General features: G+C 35.6%; 1 protein-coding gene across 1 annotated transcript in view; it reads right to left on the reverse strand.

Moving 5' to 3' along the window:
* Positions 1 to 12347, reverse strand: part of LOC101571837 (phospholipid-transporting ATPase IB) — a 297444-nt gene that overhangs the window by 99543 nt on the left and 185554 nt on the right. Inside the window, exons 20-21 of the mRNA XM_023715050.1 lie at positions 7237 to 7409; positions 2957 to 3140 (exon numbers count right to left, since the gene is read on the reverse strand). Of these exons, the coding sequence (XP_023570818.1) occupies positions 2957 to 3140; positions 7237 to 7409 (357 nt within the window). The remainder of the gene's footprint in view (positions 1 to 2956; positions 3141 to 7236; positions 7410 to 12347) is intronic.

A 12347-nucleotide genomic window follows, 5' to 3' on the forward strand; every position in this document is an offset into this window, starting at 1 on the left:
ATAAATAAATAAATTGTATTTATGAAAATTTGAACCTGATATTAAACTAAAGTCATCATAGATAATATTCCTATTGCCAAAATTTCACTTTTGCAACAATTTATTTTTGGGGAAATTCTAAATCAAGGTTTTACTTCTTAGGACAGTTTTAAAATAGTAAGAAGTTTGGAGAGGGAGAAGCAAATGTTTTTCTCTTTTCAGACAACATTGGGCACGTTCAGGGTGGTATGGCCATAGACTGTTTTTCTCTTTTCAGAGAAAAAAAGATGGAGGTTATCAGGCTGGAGAGATAGTTAAGTGATCTATGCACCTTCCCAACAAGCATAAGGACATGAGTTCAATCCCCTGTACTGCATGCCACACTGGCTCTGAAACTGGGCATGGTGGCCCAGGCCTGAAATCCCAGTCATGGGAGGCTGAGACAGGAGGATCACTACAACTCTGATCTCTGTAACGAGACCCTATATCAAATAAATTAATTAATAAAAACATTTTTTAAAAGAGTGAGGTTATGAGCAGAATGTCACACTACTAAGCTTTGTGATAAGGGCAAGTTGAACACAGGGGCCACAAAGCAAAAAGATGGGTATTTGACCAATCACTATAGCTCAGGTAAGGGCAGAAGGAAGATGGGGCAAAAGTGGATAGTATCTACCACAGTACTTGAGCTAAGCATACATCTAGGACAAAGTATAAAGCAACACACATCATGGCAGAGTATGCTTTCTTTCACCTATCAAAGTTGCCATCACTTAAAGTAAGATTAGAAAAAATGATGTGGCCTAAAAATTGCTTTCATTAAGCAAATAGCTTTTCAGTAGGATCAGTGTTCTGTACATGGGACCGGGATGACGTGGCAACTTTGCTTTTCTTGTTGTTGTTACAGGGGAGCGGTGAACAATACAATGATGATGGAGAGACGAAAAGCAAAGAAAGAGGTAGGCAAGGGTAGAGAGGGAAGATTGTTAAGAAAGAAGAAGTGATGAGATGCAAAAGAAAGGAGGGAGGAAAGAAAGGGCTGGTGTCACATCTTTGGGTATTATAGAAGGAAGAAAAGAAAACCTGAGATTATCTGAGACTGTGCACTGTCTGCCTAACCACAAGTGTACTTGTGACACATGAGACTGATTTTTCATTCATTAATGAAGAAATAATTATTGTTGCCCTGGTTTGAATATGATCTGCCTTCTAAGAGTTTATGCATTAAAAGCTTTGTCTTCAAGGTGACAAGATTGGGACATGGTAGCAATCTTTGAGTGGAAAGTAGTAGGAAACTTTCAGAGGTCACTGAGAGTCTTGCCTTTGAAGGAGGTTAAGGCAGTTCTCCTAAGACCCCTCAGTAGTTCTCTTGAAAGTGTGGTTAAAAAAGCCCACTTAGCTTCCAAAACTTTTGCTTCCAAACTTGTGAGCTAATTAAAGCTGTTTCTTTGTAACTATCCTACTCCAGGTTTTTTTTATAGCAACAAAAAGCTGAGTAATACAGCCACATTATTGGAACTCCCTTTAATGATATTGTGGTTATTCAGCCTGGAGAAGATGGAAAATGAGATTTAACAGGATATCACTGAGAATAAATTGCTATGTAAGTGAGAAAAAGATGACATTATTCTAGTTAGCAAACTTGCTTATTTGGGTTCAGGATCTGCATGGTCAAATAATGGCTACTGCTCCCAGGAATTCAGCTACTGGTCCCTTGCATAAAAATGCAGAGGTACAAATCATAGTATGTACTCATCTTCAATGTCTACCCAAAATGGCACCACCAATTTAGAACATAGTTTGGAGATATCTTTAAAAACTAAACATACTCCTACAATACAAGCCAGCAATTACACTCCTTAGCATTTACCAAAGATGTTGAAAAGTTAAATCCACTCACACCAAAACCTGTCCATGGATATTTATAGCTGCTTTATGTCTAAAGGCCAAAAATTCTAAGAAATCAAGATAAACTTTATTAGGTGAATGGATAACCAAACTGGTTATCCACAGAATGGAATATTACCAAAAAGAACTGAGCTACTAAGCCATGAAAAGATACAAAGGTAACTTAAATGCATATTAAGTGAAAGAAGTAATTCTGAAAGGGCCATATACTAAATGATTCCAAATATGTAACATTCTAAAAAGTCAGTGTTATGGAAACAGCAGACTCATCCGTGGTTGTCAGAAGTTTCATGTGGAGGGGCGATAAATAAGTAGAGCTCAGAGAAGTCTGAGAGAAGCCACTTTGTGTGATACTGTAATGGTGGGTGCATGCCATCCTACATTCTTCCATACCCACAAAACATAAAACACGAGTGAATATTATACAAGTTATAAACTTTCTGTAACAAGTATGACACTGTAGTCAGGGATCTTGATAAGGCCGGAGGCTATGCAGGTGTGAGGGAGGTGTTGTATGAGAAATCTTTTTAGCTTCTGCTCAATTTTGCAGTGAACCTAAAACTGCTCTAAAAATAAAGTCTATTTTTTAAGCAAACTTTCCAAGAGCCATTGCCTCTTTTTTCACCATTTAATAAAAATAATGGTAACACTGTGCTGTTAATAAATCCTAGTCAAGAGACACCATGAAGCTTGCATAGTGGCATATGACCATTATTCAAGTATTTTGAAAGACTGAGGTAGAAAGATCACAAATTCAAGCTCTTGGTTCAATTTCCTGTACAAAACAGAAAAACAAACAAGCAAATGCCATGAAGCAAAACATATATTAAGGATCAGAAGGACTGATATAATAGCAATGATATGGAATTTTGGTAGCAGCAATATAGCCAACTCCATAACTGATTAATGGAAATCTGCTCTAAAATATATAAGGGGAAAATAGCCTTGGGGAACCCTAAGTGTGCTGAAAGTTTCCCTTAGAAGGTAGCTTAGGTAGGCAGAGCGAGCTTCATGGGTGAATCAAAGTCCTCACACCCTGCATACCCAGCTGGCATCCTGAGTCACTGACCTGTGCTATGGCGTAGTCCGAGTTGTTGGTGGCCTGCATGCCCTCATTCCCACTGATTCCGACTCCAACATGGGCCCTCTGGATCATCCCAACATCATTGGCACCATCCCCAATAGCAAGCGTGATGGCCCTTACATTTTTCTTAACCATGTCCACTATTTCAGCCTTCTGGAGAGGAGACAGCCTAAAGAGGAAGACAGAAATGATCACTTTTAATATTTGGGTTCATTTTACTTCACAGTGTTCTAGGAATCTTTGCAAAGGATCAGCAATAATTTGCATAGAGCTGCAAAAGTTTGTCATTAGAACCTTTTTAATTTAATGAATACAATTTGCTGATTCTTGATATTATTTCCTGTGCTGTTGGGAGTACTACTCAGGACTTTGGGTGTGCCTGTGACTTCAAGTGTTTTCTCTATGTTATCTTTTTTTTTTTTTTTTTGTGGAACCGGGGATTGAACTCAGGTCCTTGCACTTGCCAGGGAAGCCCTTATTCCACTGAGCCATGTCCCCGGCCTCTATGTTATCTTTCAGCAGATGAAATTATTAATATTTCAAAGAAATCATAGTGGAAGATTTGCCGAATATGAGATAAGAGTTTGAAATATAATAAGGAGGGCTGACAGAGCTCCAAACAACTATGATTTAAACAAGAAGAAGCCCACTAGGTGCGTTATGGTTTGGGGCTTTTAGAAGGGGAACAATACAATACAGGACACATTTTATATTAGTTTATTAGGAAACACTCAAAAATTAATAGATTTCCTATAAACAAAAGCAAATTCACTGAGACAGAAATCAGGGAATAGCATCAAATAAATGAAATAATAAAAAAAACCTAGTAAATCAATCTAACAAAGGGTATAAAAGGTCTATATAATGAGAATAACAGAACTTTAGAAAAGGGGAGATTGGAGAGGATATTAGTAAATGAAAACATATTTCTTGCTCATGAATAGGAAGAACCAATACATTGAAAATGGCCCTAGTCTGAAAACTATCTTACATATTTAATGCAATCCAAATCAACATACCATTAGCATACCTCATAGAACTAGAGAAAAATTCCTAAAATTCATTTAGAACCAGAGGAGACCTAAAATAGCAAAAGCAACTCTGGGGAATAAAGACAAGTTAGGGGGCACCAAAATTCCTGACCAAAAATTATACTACAAAGCTGTGGTAAAATCAACATGGATTTTGGCAAAAGAACAGACCTTGTTCCACAGAGGTCAGTGGAATAGAAGTTCCAAATGCAGCTACAAACACGCTAAAACACATTTTTTTTCAACAAAGGAGCCAAATATGTTTGTTGGAAGAAAGAACATCTCTTTAACAAATGTTTCTGGAAAAACTGGCTTTCTACATTCTAAAGACTTAAAATCAGACCTATGTCTATCACTATGCACTAAAGTCAAAATGGATCAAAATCTAAACATTAAAACAGAAATACCAAATATACTGTAAGAGAAAGTACATAGAAATTTTGAAGACTTAGGTGTAGAATGATCATTCATGAATAAAACTCAGACTGAATGGGAAATACAACACAGAATCAACAAGTAGGATCTCACCTTATTAAAATACTTTTGCACAACAAAAGAAATCACCAACAAATTTAAAAGGCAACCTATAGAGTGGGGAAAATATTATATCCAGTTGTCACTTGGAAAAAGGACTTACACCTAGAATAGACAAAGAACTGAAAAAACTCAGCCCCCCCCCAATGCAAAGACTCAATCCAAAAATAGGCATCTGAGATGAATACATACTTCTGAGATGAAGAAATGTAAGTGGAAAATAAATATATGAAAAATGTTCAACATCACTAGTCACCTGAGAGACACAAATTAAAACAACACTGACATTCAATATCTCTCCAAAAATAATGACTAGTGCCAAGAAGTCAATCAATAATGAATGCTGGAGGAGCTGTGAGGAAGAGGAATCCTTCTTCACTGTTGGTGTGAGTGTAGACTGATGCACTCACTGTGGAAATCAATGAGGGGATTCCTCAGAAAACTAGCACTGGAGGTCCCATTCAACCCTCCTTCAGGATATCTTTCCTAAAGAATTAATAACATCACACCACAGCAATATATGTATACTCATGTTTATAGCAGCACAGTTTGTAATAATTAGATCTTGGAAACAACCCAAATTCCAATCAATCAAGGAACAGACAAAAAATGTGATATTTTTATATAATGGAGTACTATTCAACAATAAATCTCTTGAAAATGTAGGTGTAGGCAAGGATTTTATGAACAAAACCCTTGGCTATACAGGAAATATTACAAAGAATCAATACCTGGGATTACATCAAATTAAAGTTTGTTTGTGCTTTCATCTCTGTGCTGGTCTCTGACTGTGGCATGACCGTGTTCCTACAACTCAGTAGTCGGAATACCTTTAGTGGCAAAATTAGCTCCTGTGCTTCTCCCTGTTTCTTCATTCTTATACATCTCTTACTGCCTCCTTCACAAGCGCAAGCAAGGACGTCTTCGTCTTCTTCTTCTTCTTCTTCTTCTTCTTCTTCTTCTTCTTCTTCTTCTTCTTCTTCTTCTTCTTCTTCTTCTTCTTCTCCTCCTCCTTCTTCTTTCTTCCTTCTTCTTCTTCTTCTTCTTCTTCTTCTTCTTCTTCTTCTTCTTCTTCTTCTTCTTCTTCTTCTTCTTCTTCTTCTCCTTCTCCTCCTCCTCCTCCTCCTCCTTCTTCTTCTTTCTTCTTCCTTTTTTTTTTCTTGCAGTACCAGGGATTGAACTCAGGACCCTACACTTGCCAAGCAAGCACTTATTTTACTGAGCTGTCTCCCAGGCCTCAAGCAAGGACTTCAATGGGGAGAAAGTATACATTCCTTAAATGATTTTGTCATACAAAAAAAATCAGTTAATGAAATCTAAAGGGAAGAAACATTCAATTTCTGTGAATTGGCCATTGATTTTTTTTTCTGCTTGCAAGAAAAAGATGAGCAGGAAGGTATTTTTGCTACAGGTGAATGTGAATTTCTCATTTGAAACATGATTTGCAAAAGAAATCTAACTGATAGAAGGCTAGGTCACTACAGAGTTGGAGGATTAAACTACAAACTTGGAGATCCTAGATAAACCACAGGATCCAAGTAGAGTGAAGAGGAAATTATGGGATCTTTTTTCCTTCTTATAGCAGATGTGGAACACATGTAAACAGATAGGAACATTAAGCTAAGAATGACATTCAAAGCACACTGTGCACTGTGTGATTGAGGAATATGAGAGCATATCTATGATAATAATTTAAAAATTCAAGTCATCAATAAGTTTTAGTAATTAATTCACTTTGTCAATGAGAAGTAAGAAACAACTATCACTGTAGAGTTTCATTATTTTCTCCATTCTATCCATCTTTTCTGTACAGGCTTGGTTTTTCATAAATGAGTTTTTTGACTTGCGCTAATAGAGTAGTAGCACAGGCCAGAGCATACCTTCCTGCTCATCATAGGCTAAGCACCACCTACCTCCCATCACTCCCTGTGAATTCTGGTCCTGCTTGGGGAACTGCTTCTATAACTCTGAAGCAGTAGTTCCCAAGAAGTAACCTACAAATCAGTTTCTGGGGAAATTCTTAACTCAGGCACAGGCATAGAAACAACTCAATGAGTCTAAAAGTCACATTTGCGAATGGGAAAACACAGATTCATCCATGTGGGTTGCATCTCATGGATAAAATTATAACAAGGTGAATTCTGGGAAAAGATGTGCACAGCAGACATCGAGGATCTGAGTTAGGATAAGCTGTTGAACACATTCAGGACAGCAATCTGGGAAGAGCCTGGACTCAACCTGAAATAAAAGACCCCTTTCTCTAATATTCAGAGAATATGAGCCTTTCTACTGGCCCACTCTTTCTCTCTGCAGAGTGTGCTTCAATTCTGCCTTAATAAATGTACATTTCGCTGTCTTTTCTGTGTGTCGTATACAATTCTTTGTTGGGTGTCAGTGGAGTTTCTCAAATTCACCTTACACTGTAAAGAAACCAAGGACTTTGTTCTTACTGGCAATTCTTTTCAACTCATCATACATACAGGAATAAGCTTACCATTAAAAAAGCCTAAACCACTTTCTAGTAAATTTTAATCCTGACAACTAGAATTAAATACTAATCTTGGCATATCAATTCAAGCATAATGTTTTCCAATAATTAACTTTGCTTCTGCAAAATCTTGTATCTCATGTCCATATTTTCATCGTAAAGAGTAGTAGGCATAGCAAAGAGGAATAAAATAATAGAGAGTATATTCTTACCTACAACATAATACTGCTCTACATGACAAGGCCAAATTCAGGAAATCGGTCTTAATCCCAATACCCATGGCATATTTTAATGTTTCACCATCAATGATTAAGGCCAAGTCATTTTCTTTACCTAACATATTTCCAAGATCTTGACAGTTCTGATAGATCATATGATGTGTTGTCTAAAAAAGAGAAGAAAAAAATAACTTTATATGTCTTATTTTACATAAAAATGAAAAAGAATCAGAATCAAGATGGTAAACAGAAGCAGGGCTATGTTTACTAGTCCTTTCAAAAGCTTCATTGCTGAGAGTGTAACTCAGTGGCAGAACACATGCTTTATATATGTAAAGGCCTGGTCTCCATCCCAACATCAAAAGGAAAAAAAAATCATTCAAATGAGGTTAAGAAGTAAACAAATAATTTAAGATGATGATGATGATGATGATGATGATGATGATGATGATGATGATGATGATGATGGTGGTGGTGATGACGATGACGATGATGATGATTATGTATTTTTGAGACAGGTTCTCACCACACAGTTCAGGCTGGCCTTGAGCTCACTTTGTAGCTCAGACTGGTCTTGAATTTGCAATGATCCTCCTTCCTCAGTTTACCAAGTGCTGGGATGACAGGCATGTGCCACCACGCCCAGTGATGCATGACATTATTAGCCATTGGGAAAATGCAAGTTCAAACACACATAAAGTACCATTTCATATCCACTAACAAAACTAGAATAAAAAAGCTGAATGATAGCAAGTATCACCAGGGATGTGAAGAAATCAGAACACTTGTACACCATTGCTGGAAATGTAAAATAGGGCAGACAATGTGGGAAACAGTCCAGCAGCTCCTCAGATGACAAAACACGTAACACCTGACTAGGCAACAGCACTCTAGTTATTTGACCAGAGAAGTGAAAACATGCCCACAAAGAAATAACTACCTGAATGTATACAGCAGCACCATTCACACTTGCCAAAACATGCAGTAGCTATATAACAGAATATTATTTAGGCAAAAAAAGAAATGAAGTACTAGTGCACGTGAGAATATGGATGAACCTTGAAAACATTATGTTAACTAGAGAAGTCAGTTACAAAAGGCCACATATTTGACTCCTACAAAAGTCCCAAATAGGAAAATCTTGTTTTTGTTAGTGGCTATTTAAAAGTGGTAGCTATTGTGAGAGCTGTTGCTTCCTTAAGTTCTTTCTTAATGAGTTTGCTATTAGAGTAGAGGAATGTTACTGGTTTTTGAGCACTGACTCTATATTCTTCTATGCTGTTGAGTGTGGTCATTAATTAGCAGTCTTTTGCTAGAGATTTTGAAGTCTTCTATGCAGAGTATCATGCCATCAGCAAAGAGTCGTAATTTTGCTTTTTCGTTTTCTAACTATATTCTGTTTATTTCTTTCAGTTGCCTAAATTTCTTCTGCTAATATTTTGAGGACTACAATGAACAGGAGTGATAATAATAGGGATCTCTGTCTTGTTCCTGATTTTAGAGGGAAAGTTTTCAGCTTTTGACCATGTAGTATAATGTTGAATGTTGGTCTGTCATAAATAGGACTTTTCAGATTCAGATAAGTATCTTCTATTCCAATTTTCTTTAGGGTTTTTATTGTGAGTGGAAATTAGATTTTGTCAAATTTTTTTCTGTGTCTATTGAGATGACCATATCATGATTCTGTTGATATAATGTATTATATTCATGAATTTGTGTACATTGAACCATTTCTGCATCTATGGAATAAATCCTAATTAGTTATGCTGTATAATGTTTTGGTGATTTTCTGTATTCTATTTGCCAGTATCCTACTAAGGATTTTTGCATCTGTGATATTAAAGAGAAGGACTTATATTCTCTTTTTAGTCTTGGTCCCTTTTTGACTTTGGTATCAGGGTAATGGTTATTTTCAGGAATGACTTTGGGAATTCTCCTTTCATTTTAATTTTGTTAAAGAAATTAAGGAGTACTGATTAACATTAGATCTTCTGTAAACTTCTTGTAGAATTTGTCAGTGAATCCATCAGGATATGGGCTTTCCTTAGTTTGTATTTTTCAAACTATTTCTTCAATTTCATTGACTTTGTATTCAGGATTTTTTTTAATAAACTACAATTTGCCAGGTTTTAAAAACAATTTATATTTTGTGTGAATTTAAGAAATCTTGACAAACCAAAAGTCACTAAAATTTTCAACTATAAGATTTTTGCTAAATAAAATCTTGGCGTCATCCTATTAAAGTTCCCTTGAAGTACACTAGGTTAGTCCACTTTGTATTACTACAACAAAGTATGAAGCCGGGTAAGTTTATAAAGAGAATGGGTTTATTTCAGCTCATGGTTCTGGAGTTCCAAGATCAAGTGCCACCTCTGGTGATAGCTGTCTTGTTGGCAAAATCCTGAGGTGGTATAGAGCATCAAACAGTAAGAGACAGGCAGAGTATCTGACTGTATTTTCTTGTCTCTCTTCTTATAAATCCACCAATAATTCAATCATTGGGATTCAACCTTGATGACCTTATTGATCCCTAATTATCTCTTAGAGGTCTCAAACTCTATTTGCCATTGTTGTATTGTTCCCACCACCTTAATATGTCACAATGGGGATCACATTTATGCACATAAACTCTTGGAGGACACACTGGAACCATCGTAGCACATAGTGTCTGAAAAATATTTTTTCGAAAAATAACTGATGAAAAAAATGGTGATCCAAAGTAAGAAACTAAAAATTAAATGCTGATTACAAATTTAACACTGATGCATACAATCAGACACTCAATAATTATTTTATAAACCAAGTGTATTTAAAACCTGAAGACTAACTTAATAAAAGTATAAAAAGGTATATAAACGATCATCTCAATAAAAAGTATAAAAGGACACCAGGAGTTATATACATACCTGTAATTTCCGTAGCTACTAGGCTGAGGCAGGAGAATTGTGAGTCCAAGGCCAGCCTGGGATACATAGAAAGTAGAAGGCTATACTGGACTATTTAGACCTTGTTACCTCACCATAAAAATTCAAAGGAAAAAAAACAATATGAAAAGAATCACACTTCAAATTCTTATAATTAAATAGCAAACATGTTTTTTTCCAAACATTTTAAAACATGAATATTGTGTAATTTAGCCAGTCTTTATTTCCAGGTAACTTCTTCATTAGGCCTCAATTCCCTTTTACAAAGCATATGCTATTCCAGAAGGCAGTTAGCTTGTTGTCATTCTTTCTGTCCAGGTAACATCCAAAGACAAATCCCATAGGGACAAATATATGTATCCAGTGGTCATGCACAATCTGAACTATGTTCACCATGATTGCTCCCAATGCAGTGTAGTGCTTTTTTCTGGGTGAGGAAATATTCAGGAACAAGGGCAGTAAGTGGTGCAATTAGAGTTAGTACAGTACACCGGCAGTTTGCTCTTCATCCATCTCTTTTCTTGTGCTTTGCTGTCCACAGCCTGAGGGCCAATAACCCCATGACTTTATTCAGGATTTTTTATATCTTCTTAATTCAGGTTTTGTAATTTGCATGTATGCAGAAATTTATCCATTTCTTCTGAATCTTCTATCTTGTTAGCATACAGCTTCTCAAAGTTGTTCAGCAATCTGGATTTCTTCAGAATCTGTTGTGATTTTGCCCTTTTCATTTCTAATTTCATAGATTTGGGGCTTCTTTTGATAAAGATGAATATTTGTCTATTTTAACCTTTCAAAGAACCAACTCTTTGTTTTATTGATACTTTATATTATTTTATTAGATTCAATTGCATTAATTCCTTCTCTCATCTTTACAGCTTCCTTTTTCATCCTAACTTTGGGGTTGAATTATTCTTGTTTTTCTAGAGCCTTGAGTTTCATCATTAGGTTACGTACTTGGCTTTGTTCTGTTTTCTGTTCACCATTATAAAATTCCCTCTTGGGACAACTTTCACTGCAAAAAGTCCCATCTGCTGATGAGAAGAATATATATATATTCTGTTGTTGGGTAGAATGGAATGTTCTGTAAGTATCTGTTGTTTGTTTGTTCAAAGGTTTGATTCTTTGTTGATCTATTTTGATACTTCAACTGTGACATTACTTCTTTATTTTTTGTCTAGCTGACCTGTCTGTTTATGATGGTAGACTACTGAAGTCTACCATTACATCTATATTTGAGCTTATTTTTCATGTCCATTAGTGTTTGTTTTATGAAGTTGGATGTACTGGTATTTGGTATGTATATATTTATGATTGTTATCTCTTCCTATTGAATTCTTACCTAAGCCAATGTGTTTAGGCACTTTATATCTTTTCATTGGTTGTGGCTTTAAATCCACTTTGTCTGCAATTCGAATAGCTACTTTAGCTTTATTATGTGTTCCTGTTTCATGGAGTGTTGTTTTCCATCCTTTGACTTTCAGTCTATTAATTTCTTTTGGAGTAAATGTGTTATTTGTATGCAGCATATTGTTGATCCTTAATACATTCTGCTAATCTATTTCTTTTGACTGGTGTGTTGAAATCATTCACACTCATGGTTATAACTGACAGGTAGTGAAATGTATTTGTCATACTATTTCCCTAGTGTTGCTTCCCTTTCTTTTCCTACTATTTAAATATTTGCCTTGCCTGGAGGACTCATTCTATTGGGCTTTTCAGTAATGTCATGTTCATTGTCAACTAGGTTATCCTTGAAAATTTTCCAGAGTGCTAGTTTGTAGTTATGAACTCATTTAGGTTGTCTTTATCATGAAAGTGTCTTATTTTTTTCTTTTTTTTTTTTGATGAGGCTATATTTTTTAATAATGGCAAGGATTCTATTGCCACACATTTTAAAACATTACATGTTTTAAGATATATGTACATTAAAATAGGACCAGATTTTTTTTCATAATTTTACTGATAAACAAATGGCAATGAGACAATTTCAAATCAAATCGCTAGGACAGTTTCAATAATTAACACACTGCACACATTCTTCTTAGTGGTTAATTGCTGTACAAGATGCGGACTTGAGATCCCATTTGCAAACACCATTAGAACAAATCATTCTATTCATTAAGAGAAGTATCTTATTTCTTCATCAGTTTTGAATTTTATTTTTTTTCAAAGTTTTAT

Source organism: Octodon degus, unplaced genomic scaffold (genome assembly GCF_000260255.1).
Source record: "Octodon degus isolate 3935 unplaced genomic scaffold, OctDeg1.0 scaffold00038, whole genome shotgun sequence".
Lineage (NCBI taxonomy): Eukaryota > Metazoa > Chordata > Mammalia > Rodentia > Octodontidae > Octodon > Octodon degus.